Here is a 26707-nt window from a genome sequence, read left to right on the forward strand (position 1 = left end):
CAATTGTATATTTTTGCACAAAGAAGTCACAAATGTTTTCAAAGTTTCAAGATACAAAGTAGTGGAGAATAAGCACAAGTTACAAATTAAGGCTCTACGGACAAATAATGGAGGCGAGTACACCTTCAATGAGTTTTAAGATTATTACAAAGCCTTTGTAATTCATCATGAGCTTACCATACCGTATCATCTATAACAAAATGAAGTTGTTGAACAAAAGAACTGCAGTCTTTTAAATGTAGCAAGAGCTAACAAAGATTACTTGTCCCGCTTTACGAGTTTAACCACCATATATATTCAATTTCTTATTGGTTCTTTTCAAGCTGTGTTCTCATTAAGCTTGACAGCTGCTATACATTCATGAATTTGACCACCACACTTTTTTTCAAATGCTTTTCAAGTGGTGTTCTCACTAAACTCAACGACTATGATACATTAATGTGCATTCGACTTGTTTTGCTAAAGAGAAGAGGGAGCTCGTGCATGTGATGCTAGAAAGAATGAGGTCACAAGAGGGTGTGACATTTGTAACTTTTGTAAAAGGTTGCAATCTTTGTCAAATATTAATGACAGTTTATGGATTTGTCACATCTATCTTTTCTGGATATGCTTGTCTCCATCTCCATAGGGACAAAGAAAGAGGGCATTTGAAAGAAGCAAGAATCAAATAGGAAGGCCCTAAAGTTTCGCACAAGATCAAAGTGGAAGTACGCCCACAACGGCCAAAGACAATAGGAGATCCACACCATAGTTACACGGTTTGACCTTCACCCGAATTGCCATTTATAGAAAATTTTGCAATTTCATAGACAGAACCCTCAAATGGGGCAACGACACGAAGTTTGAAATGGCACATTAACATTTCCTTTTTAAGATGCCTGCAGGCATTTAAGCTGTATCTGACGCACCGAACCAGAGTTGTAGATCACAAAGCGTCCAGCTAACCCATATATTGAGCGATTTCAGAGTACGCACGAAGCTACGATGTGTATCCTCTGCAGTGCAACAGAAGCCCCTCCGTACTCCTTTCCCTTCAGGCCTGCTGAGATACACACACTTAGCAGTATGTACGTTCCCAGACATCACTTGAGCCCAAGGGGTGCTGATGCACATCTCAAGTTACTGTGACACAATTGAAAGTGGGAGACCTAGACTCATTTCCCCAACACTACTTCCCGACCTACAAAATGCGAGCAACCCGCTCGTAGAGATCTTTCGGTAGATCCTTTGGCAAGGAGTTCGCAATGAAATTCGCTATCTGTTATAGCATATACACAAACATTTATGATTCCTCTCTTTACAAACACAAATCCTGTGTAATTCAACATGAAACGGAACTGGAAAAAACTGAACATAGAAGATCAAAGGCAATCAGTATATGAGAGTTCCTTTCAACATAAAATCAGATAAATTATGTACCTTTGATTTCATGGACCGAACAGTGCCATCAATGTCCACAACATTGTCCAAGCATGTAAGTGCAACCTTCAAAAGATCAGGAATACAAGCTTGAACATGGGGAGAAACATTGTCCAGGGCCTCTCTGTTCACATCACATCTCCAGCTCTCCAAGGGAAGAAAAGAAAGCTTTGATAGCTCTTGAATTGCCTCAATGTATTTAGCATTTCTAGTTAGCCTATGAAACACAAAGATTGTCTCCAATTGACGCAAGGCAATCTGCCTTTCTGCAACCATCTCTCCATCTTGTATACTGTCAAGTTTACAGTTTCATCTTGTGAATACCGTGAATACCTCCCTCTCTCCCTCCCTCCCTCTTACTGGCTCAGAAATCAGTGCAAAAATTATCAAAAGAGAACAACTTCACACTAAAATATACATGTCAGCAGCAATTTTTAAAATTTTAGTACGTTGAGAACCATACAATAATTAATACTCTCTAAGGCTATCAAGTTCAAAAGTCCAAATTAAGCATGGCCCTTAATCAAGGAATTCTCCTCTTCTCTCACATTTTTAAACATAAGAGCTACTTAGGGCAAACCCCCTTCATTAAAAAGAAGAATCACGGGTTAGCTAAAGCTAACTGTACCTTGAAGCACCAAGAAGCCTGTAAGATTCTATTATGTTGTTCCCAGCAAACAAGAGCCCTGCAGCTCTCGTTTCACCATCTGCTCTACCTCTGACCACAGCATTTATAGCCTCAGAAAGACGACTGTTGACTAGTTCCAGTGCTGAGGCAAATGCGCCAACACGCTTATAAAGATCAATGGCCTGCCATTCAGAGCTTGTAAGCAACTTTCTATTTTCACATACACAATTAATACAACCCAGATTTCATTCTGCTTTATGCACACTCTCCAAATTCTAACCAAAACAATCTACAAAGGGGTTAGCAATGTCAAAAAGCAGCCAGTTTTAGACACTTCATGCATGTAAATGAAGTCTGATTTTCTTGTCCTGTTCTTCACACTTTCTTGCTTCATTGTGCTAGAATGCAATTCATTCAAAGCACTGTCATTTTGTTCCTTTGTGTTTATGCATAATACCTAAAAGGCCATTGACTTTGGCACCATTAAGAAGTATGTGCCATACACCATGAGAAGTTAAACCGGTAAACTACTAGCAAAGTTCTGCTTGGAAACAACATCATGACATAAAGTAATATGCATCAAATGTACCTTTTCATAAAGACCAGAATCTTGACAATGCCGAGCAACTTCCAGCAGAAATTGGTATTGTGTTTGATGGTCTGGGAAGAATCTTTTCAGAGCTCCTTCTGTACCAGTGCCAGAGACACCTAGGAGGAGGTGTATCCCTCCATCAGCGAGTAAAATCTCTGTAAGTAGCTGCTTTAGCATCATCTGCCGCTGTCTTAGAAGGTCATTGCTTGTGCTGACACTCCAGGAAGATGCTCCTCCACCCATGCATGCTGCCGCTTGAGCATAATATTCAAGTGCCAAAGTTATGTTTCCCTGACGCTTATATGACAGGCCATAGAATCGGATGATACTAGAAACTTCAGTAACACCATCCATTACCCTCAGCTTATTCGCACTACCAATTCCTTCTAGGAGAACACCATGGTCACCCAATGTCACAGCAATATGGACTGCATCAACATTGTAGCCCTCACTTCCTGTTTCATTTGTCAGGTATGAAACAGCTGCTTGTAGCTGAAGGCTCAATAGAAGAACATATGGATAGACTAAAGGATCTTTCCCACTCTTAGTGTAGTAGGAAGAGTCAAACTTTAGAAGGTATGTTTGCAGATCCTCGATTGTATATGACTGCAAGACAGTAGACGTGCCAGGTGAAGAGCTGGTATCAACATCTCTGGCCACAACAAGGTTGAACCATAAAAAGTCCTCGATTGTGTTGAAAAGTGTTGGAATGTCTCGTAGCAGCTTATCCATCAAGTGTCTGCTTCCAGAAACAATAGCATAAACGAGCAACTTTTTCTTGTCATAGCCTGTCCGCCCCAACCTTTCACCACTTCGCATCATTCGTTCACATTCTTCTGCAGTGGATGTTGCAGTTTCCTGTGACACAATCCCTCCTGTGTTTATCCACTCTGTCAACTGCAAAATACAATAGAGAAAACAGTAATATTCAGCTGATGACCTGTTGTAAAAAAACACAAATATCTATCAGGACAGTCATCACGAAGGCAAAAGCAAAAATCTCAGCTTTCAGGCTGACGGCAGGTTATAAACACTTGAAACAGTTCATATACATAACTCAGGTTGTTGACAAAAATGACAGATTTCCAAGTCTAGGCACAAGTGGAGTCAACTTATATGCCAATTGTGCTACGCTTTCTATTGTTTGTGAAAGAACTCTAAATTTCAATATTTTTCAATCAAAACATAAATTTTGGAACCCCCCCTAGCTCTTGGCATGGTGACTACTTGCATGGTCAATGGACACTAGAGAGTGTCAAGAGCAATGGAACTGTTAGGAGCTCTTTCGATCAAAGGCAAGACGAAAGCAGCTTTAATATTGTGCATTTCTAAGGTCCCATTAATGTGAAAGATTGACGGTCAGCACTTGGGATTTAATGTATCAGCAGGCCCTTTGTGACACATGCATTTTCAAGCAACCCCCCTTGACATTTAATGCATTAACAAGCAGGCCCTTCAGACTAAAAGCAGCTGTGGCATTTTTGAGCTGGTTGATGCATTTGGAAGCCTACTTGGCTAATTGCAGCTCTCATCTCTTTCATTGCAACAGCTATGAGTTGGCTTTCAACATCTTGTCCTCAGCCTTATTCAGAATTTGCAGGTTTCAGCTAAATCTTCTCACCTTGGCATGGGGATTCATGTTTGGCACACGAGGACTCTAGCTATAGTTATTGTTACACTTGTCCTGTTCCTCCTACATTTTGGTGTGAACAGCCTTATCCCCGCGTGAAAACCCATCAATTAATGAGGTACTTACTACCTTAGGGATTGTACTTTCATTCCATTGTCACATAGTGGATGTGACCTTCCAACACTCTCCTCTCTTGTTGTTCATTTGTTCACTCTGAGTGTGCACGTGCTGCTGAACCCTAACCTAACAGTGGTATCAAAGCCGTAACTCTTCTCAGACGCCACCTTGCTCGCGTACCACCATACCCGTTGTTGAGCCATGAGCTCAGCTACTCTCTTTCCTTAGTCTGTGTGCAACCTTTAGCCGGCTGTGTGCTGCATGTCTTCATCGACAGCCTGCACACTATATCTGCCTCCTGCCCATTGACGTGGTCTTCAGAGTCCGCCAAACAGTAGGTGCAGCTCGTCTCGACACTGGCAGCTTGCTTCTCTTCACGACTACCTGTATTGCAGCCTATGCTGCCCCACCAAAGAGTCACACCATATCCCGTCACGCTTGCAGCTGGCATGCCACGTCCTCTGCTGCACAGTCCTGACAGCCACTGTCTAACAGCTCTGACAGCCCTATGCTGCATCACGCCTGCCTCGCCACATCAACAAGCCCTGATAGCCTGCATCACATCGCCGAGAGTGTGTGCCACATCATCCTTGACATTTATTGTCCTGACAAATTTGCTCCTAACATCCAACATAATTTTCACGAAAATATTCAGCTTCAAAGCCTTAATCAGAATTAACCCACTTATAATTGCCTCTATTCGTGCATAGTGCTCCTGTTAAGCACAAAATTTGGAGATTTCACAGCAGACACCAATTTCCTTCAAATTAAAAATTTAGGGCTTTTGCTTAAAAACCCCAAATCCCACAAAAATTTTGGGGATTCTGCATTCTGTGCTCAATAGTTGCTTAGTCTTGCGCTAGAATTTCAGGCTTTTCATATTCGAGCTCAAATTTCAAAACTTTTACAGATTAAATTTGGGGCTTTTGTGAAATTTCCCCAAGTTCATTGACATTGAGGCCAGTTACACCTTCTACATGGACATTCGCACACATCGAAGCCCTTTCCGATACAAATTCTTTGTCGACATCATCAATTGTCTACATTGTTGTACTCGGCCTCTATGAGGTGCCAGTCATGGAGGCCATTGCAGAACTTGGACTCGGAGAGGCAACTACGGATCTTCTGCCAGTAGGAAGTCGAAGTTGTGTGTAGGCTTTATGTATCAAATTAGAAAGCCTCATAGCAAAAGCTCTAGCTTCTTCACTACGGAAGCTTTGGAGGACTCTCCTACACTCAACATGCCACTACTGCTTCTTAAAATGGGAAAGCTCCTCTTCTGCCTTCAAATGCCCTAAATTGGTGGCTGCAAGGTGCTCATTGGCAAACTTGTGCCCTTCCCTACCCGAATTGAAGATATGGATCTCAGCATGCATGGGAGTTTTGTAGGCAACCATGAAAGCTTCACTTGAAGCTTTCCTTCTTTGAAGCTCAAGCTCGGGAACAAGCACGGGAGCCATCATCATCATTGGAAGCATTTGAATGCTGAAGCCTTCATCCATGGGAGTGCTCCAACAAATCGGGCTTGCTTGATGGAGAAAATGGGCATCATGATGGGCTATACTTCAACCATCTTCTCCGAGCACTAAAGAGGTATGCCCCAAATGCACGACCAGATGTGGATTCTCCACTAATGTCTTGGATCATCAGTGCAGTGCTATTCAAGGAGCATCTATCGTCAAGACTGTCACATCTAGTCATTCTTGCTGTTCTAGCTTGATGTTGCATTTTGCTCTGACTAGACATGGTCTGAACACAATGTCTTTGTGTTCTCGTGGTGTGGCCCTTTTGCCTTTGATGGCTAGATTGGCCTGTTGAGGTTCTAGGGTCTCTTTTTGTCTTTGTTTGGGTGTGAGTTTCTTGGTCTTTTCTCTACTTTATTTTTGTGCTACGACTGCATTTGTACTCCTCTTGCACCTCCCAAGGCAGATCAAGTGAAATGGGTTGGGCATGATGCCCAAGCTCATGCTTTGATTGCACACTCATACAGGAGACAAGTTATCCAACGTATTTGATTGTGCACAATGACCAAGGATGCTTGGGATAAGCTTGCTTCATTGTATTAGGTGCGTAATGAGGCTCATGTAGCCTATTTGCGTAAGTGGCTTGAGATGACACACATGATAGAAGGTGATCTATGGATGCATACATTACAAAAGTCAAGGACATTATGGAGTAAATTGCTAATATTGATGAAATCATTCCTAATGCATCTCTTGTATCTATGGTCTTGGTTGGTCTACTTGACACTTATCAGAGCTTTGCCACTACACTTTGTTTACTTGCAAAAGGAAATGCCAACGCATACATATTTGATACGTTGGTATCATTATTGTTGCAAGAAGAGCAATCAAGATTGAATTGCTCAAATATAAGTATGGGTAATCAAGCATCAAAACAAAGGTAAGTCATAGCAACCCTCAAACTCAAAGGAAAAGGACTTATCCCACGAACACTTTTTACCTTCTAGTTGTAGAAGGGTTTATTCCTTGTGTGAACATTCGTTAGTGGGTGAGGTACTTAGTATCTTAGGGGTTATACTTTCATTCCATTCTCACATAGTCGATATGACGTTCTAGCAATCTCTTCTCTCTTGTTGTTCACTTGTTCATTGTGAGTGTATGTGAGTGGGCGCATGTTGTTGAACTTTTGTTTTTGTTTTTGTTTTTTGAGCCGGGTGCCTAATCAAACTCAAAGGCGGAACCTTGTGCCACTAGCTTATGATTTTGCTACTTTCTTCAAGACCAAGGTCCTTGGAAGACTCCTCCCAAGGAAAGGAGCATGGCTAGGCACCTAGCACCCCGATTCAGGGGTCCAAGTAGTATTGGATTCTCACTATCTAAAATCACCGATCTCGGCAAGTTTCCTTAAAGGGATGCCATACCCCAAGGTTAGGCGTCGGCTCGAAGGTGGTGTCCCATTGCACTCAAGCAAACATTGCCTCCCGACAGCATTCACTTGCTTGAGTGAGGCGGTGCCATCATTGGTACGAGTACGAGCTTGCGCACAAGATCGCAAAGGGAGGACATCGTCATCTTCCTATGCACAGTGGGCAAGGATCACGCATATAATGCTCCCAAGTATCTCGGCATTGCCTCACCGAGGAATGCTGCCATGAGGTGATGCCCCGGGAATACATTCCTTGAGTGCGGACGAGTGCTCACCCAATTGGGTAAACACACCCCACCAACCTACCCACCAAGGAGTAGCGTATGTTGCTGAACCCTAACCTAACAATAATTTATGCATTTCAACAGCTGAATTACTATGTTTAGAATTAATTGATTGCTTAATTAAGGTTTGCTAACCTTCGGTATTTCAAAGGCCGGATTCATGGGGTATCAAAGCTAGTGGATCATTGCTCTTTGAAGAGAAAGCGGGATCCATTGAGAGATGGAAGCTATAGGAACAACCAAGGGAGAGGCAAGGACTAGCATTTGGAGCCCAAGGCTTAGTTGCTTCAATGCTGAAGGTAAGCTGAAAAGCTTTTGTTGTAGTAGTTTATCACAAGTAGATGAAAGCAAGTAGCTATATTCAAAAAGTAATTGCAAAGCACCTTGTTCATTCTTTCAGCTTGAGTATATAATCAAGGAGCATAGGGATTTGGGAAAAGTTTCTATAGAAAAGTTTATCCAAAGTTTTGTTGATGAAACAGGACCGTCTATATGATACTGAGCATCAAAACCTATTTGAAATAATGTTGTAGAGGAATAAAGTGCTAAAGTATTATCCCTAGGATTTAATAGTTTTTGGACTGCTAGATACTCTTAGTATTTTCAAAGTGACAATATAATCATGGAGACCTTCAAAATTCATACACAATAACCAACATTGAGACCTTACAAGGTAGAACAAAATTTTCAAGCACTCCATCATATCCCAAGCAATATATATCTAATATGGAGCCTAGGAAGGCCAACCCTTCAACAAAAAGGAATATATCACTAGCAAGAAAGGTGGCAATGTTTGAGGAGCATCCATGGAAGGTAGAACACATTTTTCAAACACTTCCATCATCTCCTAATATCAATATGGATCCTTGAAGGGCCAACGCTGGAGCACAAAGGATTACACCTTTAGCAAGTGAAGTGGAAATATTTGAGGACCACCCATGGTAGTACCGCTAACACCTACTTAAGGAAACAAGAGACTTGACAATGCATGGTATTCTACAAATATATGTAGCAAGTTTAACACTTTCGATCTTAGACATGTGATCAACCATACAGTGACTTCAATGTCTCTTTCACAACATCTATCTCTTGCTATTGCCACACCCTAGTAGCCAGGGTACTTCAAGGACAAACCCTGTAAGCATCATTGCAAACATGGAAAATTGTTAGGTTTAGGTTCAGCAAGAGAGTAATGAAAGGTCACATTCACTATGTGAGAATGAATATGCACCCATGCACACACTTTCATATTGAACAAGTCAATATCAAGAGTGAAGAGAGTGCTCAAAAGTCCATCCACTATGTGAGAATGAATATGAATGTACACTCCCTAAGGTACTTAGTACAGATGTTGGTGACCTATTGAGGGTAGACAACGTGACGTGAGGAGAAACGTGCTATCAAGCAGACTGTCAGGGCACATAGGCGATGTGGTGTACAATTGTCGGGCAACTCATGGCAAATTTGGGCATGAAGGGATAATCTTGACAATTCAGCAGGAAAACAGATTGTTGAGCAGAAGCGACAGGCTTGTCAATGCAAGGAGTGAAACAAGCTGTCGCGCCACCCTTCATCCATGTGAACTCAATAGGAAGCTGTCATGGATGCGCTTGCTTGATGGTGTGACGAGGTAGACAACACCTTACATTGCTAGTGTAGATACACAACAGGCAGCTGATATTAAATTGAAGGCGGCAAACATACCAAGAAAAAGAAGAGCAATCGAGCTTGAGGTTCAACAGTGGCTATGATTGCACGAGCAAACTGGCAATAGTTGAGAGGTATGGCTCTGATACCATTGTTAGTCAGCAGTACGCACGTGTACACATATACACTGAACAAGTGAATAGCAAGAGAGAGGAGAGCTCAAAGGTCACATCCACTATGTGAGAATGAATATGAAAATACAATCTCTAAGGTATTGGGTACCACACCCACTGACAAGTGTCCATATGGGAAAAAACCCTTCTCCAAGTAGAAGATACTAGGTAGAAAGTGCTCATGGATAAGGGAGCATTCACACCACAACTTCGTAAGCTAGAAAAATATCATTTGAAGTTGAAGCGATAAGGGAGAAAGCCTTCGTAAGCTAGTAAAGTTGAAAGGACGGATGCACTTGTATATTGATTGGCAAAGCCTTATAGATAGCACATCCTAGTCTCCATGGTGTAGCGTGCACATGGATACACCATACAAAATATTCATCTTTTGCATAGTGGACACTCTAGGATACTCCATCCCCCAAAATTTTTCCACCTACCACACACATTCCAATTGGTATGGCCAAGAATGCATTTAGTGATAAGAATCACTTCAATAGGTCAAATTTTAGAACTTGATTCAATCTTAGGCACTACATGCCAGAGTCTTAGGGTCTTTGGGACCTTGTCCAAGGGCTAGGGCTTCGCCTTGATTCTCCTAGATCAAGTACATGCAGGGCTTGTCGCCCATATTTCACTCACAACATAGTCACAAGCTACAGAAAAAATGAGGCCTTGGGAGCAAGAATGCCATCCATGTAACAAAAAACAAGTGGGACACATTCCAAAATCGAGGGACATCCCCTATCCCATCCCTCATTGTCATACACTAATCCTCTTGTCCCTTGTCCCAACCATCCCCTTATTTGGTAAGGATAGGGGATGTTTTCTCAACAAACTAACTTTTTTTCAAAAGAATGTTTTCTCCTCATTTTTAGGGCCATTTTAGTGTAACATTTTCCCTCTTCCTATACACATACACATGCACACAAAATGATTCTGAAATTTTGCTTTCAAACAGCCATCAGAAAATCTGAATTCAAAAAATATACATCGCGTGCATCGCATGCTCACATTTCTCACATAATAATGTGATACTAGTCATTCATGCATACATATACACATTCACGCACATTCTAATTGTTTCATTTTCCAAGATTTGTGTCCAAATATAATATTTGTTTTATGTTATTCATGGCCCCTTGTCCCCACCCCTTGCTTTCTATTGTCCCCTAGCACGTCCCCACCCCCTACCACTTCGGAGTACGATTCACAATTACAACACTTTCCACTGTGGCCTCATCTCACCTACCACTATGCAGCATGGATTGCGTATGAGTTTACTATTCACAATAGGGATGATTTAAAAGTCCAAACGACTGAATATTAACATTTACTTGTTGCAGTTGCCATTACTAGCCCACCAAACTCTGATGATGATCAAGAAGACTGTATATTAACATCTTCTTGTTACACTTGCCAATACTAGCCCACCAAACTCTGATGATGATCAGATCATGTAATTTGTCAACAAGCTCAATTCAAAATACTTTCACTTTACGCAGCAAGTCATCTCTTTGTCCAATGTGTGAAGAGGGTATAATTTAGATGTTTGGGCATGCTCATAAAGATTTTGTTGCTGCCTTACTGTAAATAGCTGAAAGATCACATCTCGCCATCAACAAGATCCACATATAGTCGGCTACCTTTTGGGCCCCAAAACTGTTGTTGCTTGCCTATAGAAAGTCCACACAAGCTATCACCTACCTCCAATGGCCTCATGATCAGCTAGCAACATCTCTCTCATGTCTCCAATGGCTAGGTTGATCACGAATGGCTGGAATGAGCTTCCACCAGCCTATACAACCTTTTCCTCACTTGCATGGCAAATTATGTCAAGTGGCAGCCTTCTGATTAGATTTTTCAACCATTTAATTAATTTCAGCCATTGTTGCTACCCAGAAAATTTAATGTGCCCATCCAGATTCCACAATTAGATTGGCTATGACATTTTGACTCCCAAGTGGTTTTGTGCATTGACTCACCCTTGAACTAGTATTAATTAATGTCTTGTTCGTAGTGTCACCACCACTAACACTTATTGGCCAATTAAATGCCCTCAGCCAAAACTAAGACCAAGCACCAAATAGTACATGTCTAGTATAGCTTACTACAACTTTTGCCTTTGACACCCATTGACATCTCGAGATCCTATGCCCATCATCGTGGCTTAACTAACATTCACATCACACATGCACCTCACATATGCACATTTTATTAGTGTCTACACCAAATGCTAGGCAAAGGTAAAAGCATTTCTTGTATGTCAAATGTCCAAAAGTAAAATCCAATGCAAGAAAATGAACCAAATGGAAATATTGTGTTGCAATGTGTCAATTTGATATAATCCTGCCCAAGACCCATGCAAAATTACTAATTCTTTGCTATATCAATGAAGTCCAAATACCTTATTAGGGTATAATGGGTTGGCCTTCCTTTCTAGACTTGCTTTGGGCCTGAGAGAGGGTGTTGATCTAAAAAATGCATTACATGTTCATTAGCCTCCTAAACAGCCCCAGAACATGCTTAACTAATGAAAAACACTAAAGCAAGAGTGTTTGAGAGAGTTTTTGTGTAAACACTCATTTGGGAGGGTCCATCCATATCTATAAGTAGACAAGCTGCCCACCATTCAGCCCATCCTTTTGTGCAGGTTTATTACTCTACCATGAAAATTTCAACCACCAACCGGCAACCATTTACTATCTAGCTATCACTGACTGTAGCCCATCACTATCCAGCCCTAGGAGCTTGTTTCTTGCCATTGATGTGCTGTTTGGAGGTCTCCTTCAACTACGTCATCAGAGCACTCGATCAACTTGCATTTTCAACATCTGATGGCCAGCGATCAGCTCGTGCCATCGCTCTCACTAGGCAACTGTTATAGTACCTGCGTTTTTGTTGTCTAGCATCTCACTCTCCTATTGTCGGATGACAATTCTCTGCCTCGGGTGATTGGTTTTCAGCCTTCTTTAGTGGTACACTGCTGCGTTTACCAAATTTCAGCCTCCATTTGTTGTGCTTCGGTGACTAGCATGCTGCCCTTCATCATTCAGTCCTCTTTCATCTTTGACTTGTGGTTACAACTCTCAAGATCTGTCTCTAATGGACGTCACACTCCAATAATCATCGCTTTATCCTTAAGCATTTTGTACACTCTTACATTCATTCACTGCATTAATTCATTCACTTTAGTATTCTCATTCTCTCTCTATTTGTGTTTGTGCAGATGAGCTTACAAGTGAATGTAGATGAGCCTATCTCTTAGTAGGTGCACTCAAAAGTGTGAACAAAGATCATGATCTGCAAGAGCAAATAATTTGAGATCTCTACATGAAGCTAGAGAACGTAGATGAACGAGTCTCTTGTAACCATGCTTGACTAAGTGTGGTTCAAGCTTGTGCCACTAGCAGATAAGCATATGCATCTGCACACACGACCATAGCCACAACCATGGTTGGGCCCTTAGGTACTATGTGAGCAGTAGTAGTTAATGACCACACATCCATCTCTATCTCTACTCTAGATGTTAGAGCACTGAAGTACAATTATCATGAGGACAATGGCATTAGTGAGGGTGACCTTTTGGTGAGGATTGTAATGAGTCTTGTAGTGGTAATGAGCATCATTCTAGTTTCAATGCCGAGGTGAGATGAGGACTTAAATTTTAATTTGTAGTCTCTAGATTCTTTCTTTTGAGTCTTGTTTCTATTAACTACCTTTTCAACATATCCATCTATATCAATGCCGAGGTGAGATGAGGACTTAAATTGTAGTTTGTAGTCTCTAGATCCTTTCTTTTGAGTCTTCTCTCGATTAGCTACCTTTTCAACATATCCATCTCTATCTCTACTCTGGATGTTAGAGAGCTCAAGCATGATCATGATGAGGGAAACTCCATTAGTGAGGGTGACTTTGGCAGGGATTGTGATGAGTCTTCAAGTGGTAGTGAGCATCATTCTAGTTTTAATGCTGAGGTGACATGAGCACTTAGATTGTAATTTGTAGCCTATAGATCCTTTCTTTTGATTCTTGACTCTACTAACTACTTTTTTTAACATATTACTTTTTATATGAGATTGTTGATTTTGGTTCATTATCTCTTTATTTTTTATACTAAACTCTCATTTCAACTTTATTTCTGGACCAATGTTTGAAGTGAAGTCTCTAAACATTTGAAGTGTACTCTTTTAAGTCCCAACATTAAGTATAGGCGCCAAAATCATATGTATATATATTTTCTACTGAATGTGTGTCTAAGCTCTTCACATGGATATATGTCTTTGCATGTGTATATGCAAGTTTCATAAGTTTGTATCCATTCTCTCTCCTCTCCTTTATTTCCTGTCTCTTCTCTCTCTCTCTCATATGTTGATGTCTATATATACGTCTACATATGGGCGTACATGAGTATACGTATTTGCACGTGTGCACGGCTATATGTGTTAGTGTGCATATATGTTGTATATGTGTTTTTAAAATATATGTACATTTGTGGTGTTTTTAGAATATGAATACATTACATGCATATGTTCAACCATTAAAATATCATTTCCCCATGAAAATTTCTCTCTTTTTATACTATGCGTGTGTTTGTTGGGTGTTGCATACATTGCATATCTTTAATTATGCAAAGAAATTCAGCTCTCTAAACACACACACACACACATACACACACACACACACACACACACACAGCTATGAAAGAGATTTCAAAGACTCACATTTTCTCTTTTCATCATCACATTACCTTTCAAAAGGAAACCCTTTATTTACTGCATATCCATCATATATATATATATTGAGAGATACATTCTATGGGTTTCTCGCTAAAGTTTTGGATTATTTATGAGTCTCATGTTTTATTTGGACTGACAAGAAAATTTCAGAAAGTATTTGGCTTTAGCCTGGTTAAACAATGGTGGCCAATATTGTTTTGACAATGATATCTTTTGGAAAATTCGAATGTTGTATGTTTTGCTTTCGCACATTGCAATGCAATCAAGGACCATTGCAAGGATTTCATAAGGGTCCTCTATCACAAGGACATGAAATTTAATTATTTTGCTTAGCATTTTGTTAAAAATTAATCATACATACAAATGTGACTTGCACCCGTGAAATGCATGTCAATTCTTTCACACTATGGGACATAGGATCTTGAGATATCACTTGTTGGTGCCAAGGATAAAAGTTGTAATAAGTCATCCGTGACAAGTACTAAATAATTCGTGTCAAATGTAGGCCTAGACCAATTTATTGGCCACTAATATCAATGGTGATATTAGAGACTAGGCATTAATTAATTACTTAATCCTAGTCTAAGGATCAATAACTGCTTAAGAATATTTGAGAAATAAGTCGGTCCAGTCAATTTAATTATTGGATGGTGAAATGAATTTTTAAAGCACTAGAATAGTTATTACACTAATTTTCAAGATAAATATTTTGAATAATTTAATAAGTTGAGTAGGGCTGAAAAATGAGATAAGAAGGCTGCCACTTGGCAAAAGTTGCCCCCTGTAGTGGAGAGAAGGCTGTTGGCGGCTTGCGAAAGACTATTCTAGCCATTGTGAGAGAGGAGGAGGCTGTTGGAGAAGGAGAAGAGGCTTTTGAATTGTTATACAACACTCTAGATCTACCCCGAAGATGGCAACACTTGTTTGGAGGCACAGAGCATTAGGCGACAGCCCTAGAAGGGCCAAAACAAGCAAGTGACAGCAAGTGAAGGCTAGTAGCAGCCATTCCTAGTTCCTTGACTGAAGGTGACTCCAAGTTGGGCTCTCCTTATCAGGGCAACGGCAAATTGGAGGTAGTTTTTATGAAGGAAATCAGAAATTTCTCTCTCTACAACATTCTCACACATTCTCTAGTCATTTCTGAGCTCCCCTCAACATTTTCTAGAGGTTTGAGTTATCAAAGAAACTAATTTCAGTCAATATTTCTTGTAAACCCTAATTTATAGCAGAAAGGTTTTGATAGCTACATTGGGATGCATGCTAAGAATTGAAGGCCAAAGACTTGAATTCCAACATCTGAAAGTGAAGATTTTCAAGGAGATTCAAGAGACCAGCCAACCAATTTCAATTTGGGGCTAAATTTATCTCACAAGGAGCAAAGTTAAGGCCAATCCTTGAGCAAACCAAGGGGCAAATTGATTTGAAGCCTTACTTGTCATTAACGATAACAAATAGCACTTGGATTAGTAGAGGAGATCAATGAATCTTAGATGTATTCCCTCCATTTGCAATAGAATATAAATAAATACCAAAAAAGGCACCAATTTTGGGACCGATAGGCTATCCATTTTCCAAGATTTAAGTGGTAAAGACTGCATTTTTGTTTATGTGAATTGTCTACTTGCTATAGTTATTGTTAAATCAAGTTATTGGCACCCTATCCGAGAAGGAAGACTCATTTCAAAAATAATATACTGGCAGGCCATATACTAAGTATAGAATCTTTGCAAATATGCAATGGATATACAATGAATATAGTTACTATATGAACAATGGAGCCAGTTTTAGAGTTGTAAGATCATATGAAGTCAAAATAAACCTAGCTATTTTCGGCAATCTATCCACAATTACACACATGGAGTTGTGTCCCCTTTGTCTAAAGTCTCGAAACTAGAGTCATGTATTGAGTGCTCCAAAAAGATACATCAATGGCAAATGCTCATGAAAGGACTCAAAATGTATAACGACAAATGAACTAAGTACAAAATATCTAGATTCATGAGAATTCCTCATCATCAAGCTCAGACACATCAAAAGGTGGGGAGCAGCCCTCACTAGAAAAGGCCCTCACATGGCTCACCAAAGTCACCATAAGTTACAACATTCCCATCATCATAATACTCAAGCTCCCTAATTGGAGAATCCTCTACAACAACTGCATGTGCAATAGAGGAACTCCCAAAGCCTCCCCTCACATAGGTCATGATGGCTAGTGGAGGGCCGGTCCTAGTGCTCACAACTCAATGGCCTCTACGCATGCGTAAGACTCCACCGTCGATCTCCTCTAGCTCCATGTAGAGATCCCTAAAGATGGCTTCCTACTACTCATTTCACTCCTTGTTGATACTCTTCAATGTAGCCTTGCTTAACTTGATCTCATCAGCATTCACCTAATTGAAATTAAATGAGATAATTTGCATATTTGGAATCTAACTCATTATTTGGAATTCATAATAAGGGGAATACGACTTGTTACTTCTAAGTGTAACTTACATGTCTAGCCATGGGCATCTAATGCATAGTTTGAAGCATACGCAAGTTAGAGCCATAATAAATTAGTCGCTCTATTGTGTGCTTAACTTGTTTCAGATCTTGGTGTAAATGAGAGATTATGCTCACCAGTTTCTCACACACACACCAGCCGCACAATCCTACATTAGACAAAAAATTCAAATTGTTTCAAAATTCAAAATTCAATGATCACACAATAATTCAGCTTTAGGTAACAACTTACAAGTGGGTACTTACAACTTACCTATGCAAGTACTCTAAGGGCAATCTTTTGGACACTGGATACCTGATATCCAAAAGATTCCCACCAAAAAAGAGGCTTGACCAAAGACACCCTCTTTCAACATAGAGTGCTAGCAAAAGTGGTTTCTCTTTGGTCAACGATAATCGATGATTTCTTGTAAGAAAGCCTTTGAACAGCTTTCCCCTCCTCCATACTCTGTAGCCATGCCTTGAACTCCTTCGAGATCATGGCTTGCTGACTTTTATTTTGCATATCATATAGCTGCTAAAAGGAACCACATGGCAACACAATGGGTCTTCTTTAACTCTATAGTATTGTAGGTGCAATACATATAAGACCTTTACCTTTTTGGCGATGAAATCTACTAAGAGACAAGCGTCCCAACAAACTTCCTCACTGTGACATTAAAAGTGATATTTAATGTCACGTTAAGGTCACAAATATGGAATGTGACATTAAAGTGACATTTAATGTGACATTAAGGTAAATCTAGGGGAACATGCACGAGAATGACTGTCCGGGCTCTTGGGCGCTCGAACGGGGTTAAGGGGAGCCTAGAGAGTAAGAGAGTCCAAGAATAGTAGGACTCACCAATAGTGGACGGCTGGCAGAGGAAACGGGTAGAGAGAGGTGCCAGCACTTATCTAGGCGTGGTTGGGAGGAGAAGAATCACTCATGCTCAGGGTTTTCATCGTTTTTCTCTCTGTCTTTCCCGAAGCCATCTTTCATTGGTATCAGAGCCGTGAAGATTCCTCGAGATCTTCAACGAAAGGGCAGTGACGGATTCTCAAGTGCCCGCAATCTGTTCAGTCGACAGTCGACGGACCGTAAAGTCGTTGGTCAAACGTCAAGTGCCCGCTTTTCATTTAGTCGACAATAGTCGACGGATCTGTAAGCCACTGGTCAGATGTGACGTGACACGTCACGAAAAACTTAATGTGACGTGTAATTGTGGTCACGAAACGTATCGAAAGGGCAGCCATTTTTTAACGCCTGTTTAAAAAACGCGTAAGCTGATCGTGAGCCATCGAATCTTGCCCACACCTGTCTGTGAATGCTCCTCCATGAACACACCAACAAGACACGCACTCTTCTCCTTTTCACGGGCTGAAGTTGAAGCTTTTTTCTGATACGTGTTTGATCAGTCGACTGCGTGTTCGGACTTCTTCTTTTCAGCCTCGACTGTATTTATATTACAAGTATAGGTTCAGCAAAAAGTAAATTCAGGAAAAGGACATTGATGGTCTGCGTGATTATTAAAGAAGGGAGCTGAATACTAGTCGTTCTGCAAAGAAGCTTCATTTTCGGCGTAACCGACTTTGTCCGGGAAGATAAAATCTGTTTCTTACTCTTCGAGTTTCTTTCCAAATCAGCAGCCACTGCCTGCCATTAAAATCAGGGAAGTAATTTACTTTGTACGCAAATTTCTTATCTTTGCTTTCCAATTCCAGTGTATTAATGGCAGAAAGAGGGAAAGAGAAAATAATGGAAGGTTCTAGTTCTGGGGACCACCCTATGGTAGATCCCCAAGAACCAAAAATGCAAGAAGAACAGTGGAAATAATTTTTTGCTACACGAGAGCAATTTGATGATCTTATTATTCGTGTGCAAGCTCAAGGGGTTCAAATGGAATTTTTAACTCAAACACTCACTGAAATAAAATCTCAATTAACTTTATTGTTGGAAAGAGATAAAAATAAGATAGAAATCTCAGATGTCCCATCTTCATCGAAAGATTTAGATGTGACTATACGAGATCCTAAGGAACCCCAACCTTACCATAAATTGAGGGATAATCCAGTTCTAAAGGATATGAAACCACCTCAATTTTATGGGGAGGAAAAAAATAGAAATAAAGACACAATCTTTAATTTCCTCCAAAAATGGAAAGATTTACATAAATTAAAAAATACCCACCACATCTCCAAGCATTGGAGGCTAGTTTAACTTTGAGGCCCAAAGCATATAAGTGGTGGCGAACTTTAAAGGAGGCGAATAAAATACCTGAAACTTGGGCTCAATTTGAATCCGTCTTTTTGAAAGAATTTCTTCGTGAAAATGAAATGGAAAGAAATTGGGAAGATTGGGATTATGTCAGACAAAAGGGACGACCCCTGCTGACATATCTGGAGGAATATCGTGAGATAATCCTCAAATTGAAAGGAATAGATGAATTCCAAAAAACAAGAGGATTCATTAGGGGACTAGATAAAACCTGTAAAAAGGAGTTTACCTAAGACGTTGGAAGAGGCAATTAAATTTGCATTAATTCATGAAGATAGTATGCGTACAGGTACACTCACTAGTCTCACTAATACGGAGCCCAAGTCTAAGAAATTGGAAACCTCAAAATTTGTGGGCAAATTTAAAAGGAAAATGCCATTTTTTAAGGGTAAAAAACAACCTTTTGAAAAGAAACCATATATGAGGCCAAAGATAAGTCCTGATGACTTTGATAAGGCCAAAAAAGAAAAGTTGTATTTCAATTGCCTATCCCTTAACCATGCTGCTTGGAATTGCCCTCAAAAGAAAAAGAGGGAAGACAAAGGAAAGGATAAGGACAAGGGCAAGGAAAAAGAAAAACAAATCCATGTAGTGCAAACCTTAGAATTAAAGAGCCATGAAAAGTACAAATCTTTAGAGATCTTGCACATGGATGTACAACATAAGTGTTGTATGTCAACTTCTATGTGGCAACCTACTTTTGGGCCACATGATTTACTTAGAGTACATGGATTGATAGCTGGAAAAAGGGTTAGAGTCATGATTGATGACTCTGCCACACATAATTTTATAAATTATGCACTTGTTAAAAATTTGAAACTTCCCCAACAAAACAGTGGGCATCAATATGTTATTCGTATGATGCAAGGCCAAGACAATAAAATATGGGATACAACGGTATCCAATTTGAAAATTGAGATTCAAGGATATAAAGATAAACTTGATTTCCAAATTATGAACATGGAAAGAGCTGATATTGCTCTAGGGAGACAGTGGCTATGGGGATTGGAACCATCCTTAAAACGTAGTTATCACCATAATACACTGGAATTTAAAAGGGATGGTAAGACTTTTGTTATTCAAGGTGAACATGAAGTATCTGATAATCCTTTGCTGTGTTCTACTGAAGTTCAGAAGCTGATAAAGAAGGAAGTTTGTGAGATATATATGCTATGGTCTCTTCCTGTACAGAATACTTTTACTTTCTGTAATATAAAGCAACAATTTTCTTATGTTTGTGAGTTGAATGTTAATAATGAATTGAGTAGTTTGTTAGATAATTTTAAAGATGTGTTTCCTTCTCATTTACCAAGTGGTCTTCAACCAGATAGGGGTGATATAAATCACCCAATTGATATAAATAAGGATACACACCCTATTTTAAAACCACCGTATAGGTTAAGTGAAACACAGCATCAAGAAGTTGAAAGACAAATTAAGGATTACCTGGATAAAGGATTTATTCAACCCAGTAATTCACCTTGGGCTTCACCAATTTTATTGGTAAAGAAAAAAGATAGTTCTATGCGACTTTGTGTTGACTATAGAGCACTTAATAAAATAACGGTGAAGAATAAATTTCCTATGCCCAGAATGGAAGATGTTTTTGATCAATTACAAGGGGCAAAATTCTTCACAAAGATAGATTTAAGATCAGGTTATCACCAAGTAAGAATTAAGGCACAAGATGTTTCTAAGACAGCATTTCGTACTAGATACGGACATTATGATTTTTTGGTGATGTCTTTTGGCCTCACTAATGCACTAGCTACCTTTATGAAGCTGATGAATAGTGTTTTACGGCCCTACCTCGAACATTTTGTAGTAGTCTTTTTGGATGATATCTTGATCTTTAGTAAATCAAGAGAAGAACATTTGGAACACTTACAATTAGTATTCCAACTGTTAAGAACACATTCCCTTTATGCGAAGAAAACTAAATGTGAATTCTTTGCACAAGAGGTTAAATATTTGAGGCATATTATCTCGAAAGAGGCAATCAACATGGATCCAGAAAAAAGTAAGGGCAATTATTGAATGGCCACCTCCAAGGAACCTGGAAGAGCTGCAGATCTTCCTAGGTTTATTTGGATTTTATCGTAGATTCATTCGAGATTATGCCAAAATAGCTGTTCCAATGATAGACCAACTTAAAGGGAAAGGGAAAAGTTTTACTTGGGGAACAGACCAAAATGAAAGTTTTCAAAAACTTAAGGTAGCTATTGCTACAGCTCCAGTACTATTAATAGTGGATCCCAATAAACCATTTGTGGTTGAAGCTGATGCCAGTGATAAGGCAATAGGCGCGGTCTTATTACAAGAAGGTCGACCAGTTGCTTTTAAAAGCAAGAAATTAGACCGTGCAAAACAGAATTATTCTGTTTATGAGAGGGAGCTGTATGCAATAGTACATGCAATGAAGAAATGGAGGCACTATTTGTATGGTGCCAAACTTTTGATTTTATCGGATCATGAAAGCATTAAGTGGCTTAATGATCAACCGGATTTACACGGGCGTAAAGCCAGATGGGCCGAACTCCTCCAAGAGTTCGACTATGAGATAAGATATAGAAAAGAAAAGTATAATATAGTAGCTGATGCACTCAACAGAATGCCCATTATTAATGAATTGAGTTTTACTCAGTTCACTTCCAACTTGCTTGAATCTTTAAAAGAGAAATGTCAGGTTGATCCGGCATATTCCAACATATGGGAAGCAATAAAAAATGGGGATCCAAATCAAAATGCTTCTACTGAGGAAGGAATATTTGAGGATGTTCAACAAGGAAATGGAGCATCAAGGGTTGCTCAAATTGGATTCAAGTGGAAGAATTTTACCATTGATAATGGTTATTTACTCTACAAGGGTAGGGTATGTGTCCCGAAAGATACAGAAATAAGGCGCCAGATACTCTTTGAGTGTCATGATACCCCTAGTGCGGGACATCCAGGAGTTAATAAGACTTATAGTCTTATTAAAAGGTAGTTCTGTTCGCTTGGAATGAATAAAGACGTCCTTGACTATGTGGTCAAATGTAATAAATGCCAGGTTAATAAAGCTGAAAGATTAAAAATGGGAGGACTTCTCCATCCACTAGAGATTCCTTCGGAAAATGGGAGAGTATCTCCATGGACTTTATTGTTGCTTTACCTAGAACACAGAAGGGGCACGATTCTGTGTGGGTAATTGTGGATAGGTTAACCAAAATGGCTAGGTTCATTCCAACTTCAACTGATGTTAAAACACCAGAATTGGCTAGATTTTTCGTAGAGAACATATACCCATTGTATGGCCTTCCGGCAAATATAGTTTCTGATCGGGATAGAAAATTTGATAGCCATTTTTGGCGTGTGGTATTTAGGAAATTGGATACTAAACTTAGCATGAGTACGGCGGATCACCCGCAAACAGATGGGCAAACTGAAAGGGTTAACCAAATTCTTGAAGATATGCTTAGGGCATATATAAGTAAAAGGTAAACTAATTGGGAAGAGTATTTACCGATTGCAGAGTTTGCATATAACAGTGCCAAGCACTCTTCCACTGGATATAGTCCATTTATGTTAATGTATGGGTTTCAGCCCAGAGCTCCTTTTGCAGTAGGACTACATAAGGAAAAGGTTCAGGCAGCTAAAGACTTTTTGGAGGATATGAATAGTATGTTAAAATTTGCGCAAGAAAATATTAAAAAAGCTCAAAATCGAGCTAGAGCATATGTAGATCCTCACCGAAGAGACATCTCCTTTCAAGAAGGAGAATTGGTCTATCTTAAGGTGCCTGAACAAACTAAAACTATGAAAAAGGGACAATGTCCAAAGCTTTCACCAAGGTATTGTGGTCCTTTCATAATACTTAAAAAAGTGGGAGAATCGGCTTACAAGCTCCAACTACCTGTTGGTAGTAAAATACATCCAGTTTTTCATGTAAGTAAATTAAGGAAGAAGCTGGGTGATTTGGATAATCTTATCTTAAATGATGATATTGAGGAGCTATTCTATGACCAATCTAATCCACATGAACCAGAAAAAATATTTAATGTTCGTAACAGACGAACAAGGAATACTATTTATTAGGAATGTTTGGTTAAGTGGAAAGATTGTTCAGAAGAAAATTCAACCTGGGAGCGAGTAAGTACTTTAAAGAAAAGGTTTTCCGATTTACAGTTAGATCCTCCAAGTATCGTTTTCGAGGATGAAACCGATTCTTAAGGGGAAGGAAATGTGACATTAAAAGTGATATTTAATGTCACGTTAAGGTCACAAATATGGTATGTGACATTAAAGTGATATTTAATGTGACATTAAGGTAAATCTAGGGGAACATGCACGAGAATGACCGTCCGGGCTCTTGGACGCCCGAACGGGGTTAAGGGGAGCCTAGAGAGTAAGAGAGTCCAAGAATAGTAGGACTCACCAATAGTGGACGGCTGGCAGAGGAAACGGATAGAGAGAGGTGCCAGCACTTATCTAGGTATGGTTGGGAGGAGAAGAATCACTCGTGCTCAGGGTTTTCATCGGTTTTCTCTCTGTCTTTCCCGAAGCCATCTTTCACTCACCCATTCCAATGACCCTATGTCTTCCATGAGAAGATCAATGCAATCGGTGGCACATGCGGTCCATACAATGGACGGAAGTTTTGCTTTAAGCAAACAGGCCATCCTTTGACAATTGAACGCATTGTTGGTGACCACTTGCACCACATTGGTCACACCAACCTACATGGCAGAAGTGAAAGAGGAGATAGGTTTGAGTTATGATGCAATCATGGATCATGGAGATGGAGATTTATGAATCATGATGGGAAACGAAAAGATAAAATAAAATTTGAACGATGATTTATGAATATTCAAACATATGATGAGTAATGAATCATTGAATCATAAACCAAAAAAAGATTACCTCAATGATAGCTTAGTGAATATGTGGAAATATAAATGCGACCGTAGTTCTTTGTCCTCTTTGTCCTACATTCACGGCCCGCAATAAGAATGTGCCAAGAGGTGAAGAATCAAGGATATTGATGGCGTCTCATTTCTTCCAATTGCTCCATCCATTGAAAAATATGGCTCCCCCATACTTTGCCCATCCAACATGCACGGCCTTGAGAGATTTATTAATTCTCTCTCTCTCTCTCTCTCTCTCTCTCTCTCTCTCTCTCTCTCTCTCTCTCTTTGAGCTTCTTGGTCCGCATGTCATTGTAGGTGACACCATTGCATGGACCAACTGCGGCAATGACTTTGACTATTCTCTTCCACCTATCCATTTGAAGCAAGTGGAATGGGAGCTTACACTCAATGATAGTGTGCATAATCTTTATCTCCACATTCCTTTGCCTCTCTTTGAGGAAAGACAAAGAACCGGAAAAACCAATTGTAGCTTCATGACGTGAGGCAAGCTTGCATGACCATTTGCTTCCAATAGTGGCAGTGGAGCTTGAGGCCATTGAGATGCATGGGCTAGGAGAAGGTGTAGGAGTAGGTGTAGAAGGAGGAGTTTCAAAGGCATCCACTTCAATGACGGGGGGGAACCACCCCTTGGGCTTTTGCCATGCTCAATGACACATAGCCACTTTGACGCAAGAGAAAAGAGTATTTCTTCATGATCTCACCTGCTACAAATTAAGGGATGGAAGTACATGGGCTGCATTGATAATCCACTTTGGTCAAATGCACAATGAGCCAGCTTCGTGAAGAGGTTTCAACATTGTGGATAGGAAGAGTGAGAAGAAGAGGGAGATGGATGAAATGGAGAGAGAGAGAGAGAGAGAGAGAGAGAGAGAGAGAGAGAGAGAGAGAGAGAAGGTATTGGAGGTGCTTCGAGCTTGAGCTCAAAGGGGAAAGATTGAAGGAGCCGGCTGATTTTTGGGTAGAGGAGAGGGCTGCCCTTTATAGTGGGCTGAGGTGAAGGAGAGGAGAGGAGAAGTTAGAACTTCAGCCAATGTTCACAAAAAACAGTCAAACAATTGAATTTGCGCACTATTTGGACTTTGCAGCAATCGGATCCACTGGGTGTTGCAAGAATGCGTGCTTCACTATATGGAACCATACGAAACGTTCCGTGCACACATAGAATGCAACCCTAGCTTGCAATATAAAATAATAATAATAAATTGTGATTGCAGCCTACATGCCACATGGCACCTGCTCAATTGCCCGCACTGCCCCAAAACTAGTGCGAACAACTAGTGTACATGAATCCAATCTAATCCAGAAACATGTAGATCTACCTATGCCCATCTAGGGGATGACTACATCTCTAACATCCCCTCTCAGATCTTGGATTCAACACAGGGCTTAGAGATTTGAAGTGCTCTTGAATAACACCTTGAGAAAGAGCCTTCGTATACAAGTCTACCAAGTTATCCTCTATCTTGCAATACACCACATCAATAGTCTCACTCAAGATCTTCTCCTGAGTAAAATGGTGTTGTATCTCAATGTTCAATCTAGCATGTGGGGGAGTCCGTGCCAAAGGAGTCTCCTAACAACCTCTGAAGCCACATGGTCTCACATGTGGTAGAAGACACTGCTTTACACTCCACCTCTATAGATGATAAGGCAGCTGTGAGCTGCTTGCTTTACACTCCACCTCTATAGATGATAGGGCAGCTGTGAGCTGCTACTTACTACTCCAAGAGATAGCACTAGCACCCAAAGTAAAGCAACAAGCGATAGTGGATCGTATGTGATTGAACAAAGGCTAAATCTCCTGTATTTGCTGGATAGTAAGCATCTAGGTTGGGGATCCCTCACAAGAACCGCAAAATCCTTAAAGCAGTCTACTCATGAACCAGCGTGGGTTCACTCATGAACCCGGTAAGCAAACCAACATGGAAGCACAAATCAATCTGAGTATTGAGGAGCCATATCAAGAACCCAATCAACTGCCCATAGTGTGTAGTATTTGTCAACAATGAATCTGCATAGGCTGTAATCTTCCAAGTCAGATCCATGAGAGTGAAAATAGATCAACACCCCTCCATTACAAAGGTAGTCAAAAGCTCCTACAGATATTGCTCCTGAGAAAAAAGATGTTGAGATGTCCCATATCTCTCATCTTGAACATCTCTTGTAGTGCCTCCTTTGTCTGCTTGACATTCTCGGCATGGTCACCTATTAGAATGATATCGTCCACATAAAGTAGAAACACATAGCTTCCAGCTAATGTGTGGATGTACAACTAGGGATCAGCAATGGAATGCAGATATTCTAACTTCTTTTGGAGGAACGAGTTTATCCTCTCATTCCAAGCACTTGGAGCCGGTTTAAGGCTGTGAAGGGCCTTCTCCAACTAGTGAAATTTACCATTTGATGAGGAAAAGCCAAGAGGCTACTCAACATAGACCTCCTTCAAGTCACCATTAAGGAAACCAAACTTCACATCCAATTGATAAATCAGCCATCTCCTATGGTTGTCCAAGGCAAGAAGGGCCCTAGTGGTAGCCATCCCAACTTTCGGTGCAAATGTAATAAACTAGCTCTTATACCAACTATTGGAAATGGAGAGAGAGAGAGAGAGAGAGAGAGAGTGTGTGTGCGTGTGTGTGTGCACGCGTGCGTGCATGAGTATGTGAGTGAACAAAAGGCAATGAGCAAGAGTGAGCAGCAGTCCCACACTCCAAAGTTGCAAGTACTAATGTGATAGAATGAAAGTACAATAGGTCTTAAGTTAGACCCATGAAACGAGATGATATTTTGGGAAACCTGCCCCTCTTCTTTGATAGATGGTTGGTGGAGGTCCTGTCATGGAGACCCACGGTTGATTTCTGTTATAAGATCCGAGATACACACACAACTTTCTTATATACTCAAAATATATACGACGAATATT

At 40.2% G+C, this 26707-nt stretch overlaps 1 protein-coding gene across 1 annotated transcript in view; it reads right to left on the reverse strand.

Annotated features, from left to right (window-relative positions):
* Nucleotides 1-302: 302 nt before the first annotated feature.
* The window catches only part of LOC148013555 (nuclear pore complex protein NUP93A-like), a 163999-nt gene continuing 137594 nt past the window's right edge, over nt 303-26707 (reverse strand). Inside the window, exons 12-15 of the mRNA XM_087668082.1 lie at nt 2637-3536; nt 2048-2229; nt 1420-1711; nt 303-1258 (exon numbers count right to left, since the gene is read on the reverse strand). Coding sequence (XP_087524208.1) covers nt 1181-1258; nt 1420-1711; nt 2048-2229; nt 2637-3536 — 1452 coding nt within the window. The 3' untranslated portion in view covers nt 303-1180. The remainder of the gene's footprint in view (nt 1259-1419; nt 1712-2047; nt 2230-2636; nt 3537-26707) is intronic.

The sequence above is a fragment of the Lygodium microphyllum genome, chromosome 26, assembly GCF_053477565.2.
Source record: "Lygodium microphyllum isolate KBCC chromosome 26, Lygodium_microphyllum_v1.1.10, whole genome shotgun sequence".
Taxonomy (NCBI): Eukaryota; Viridiplantae; Streptophyta; class Polypodiopsida; order Schizaeales; family Lygodiaceae; genus Lygodium; species Lygodium microphyllum.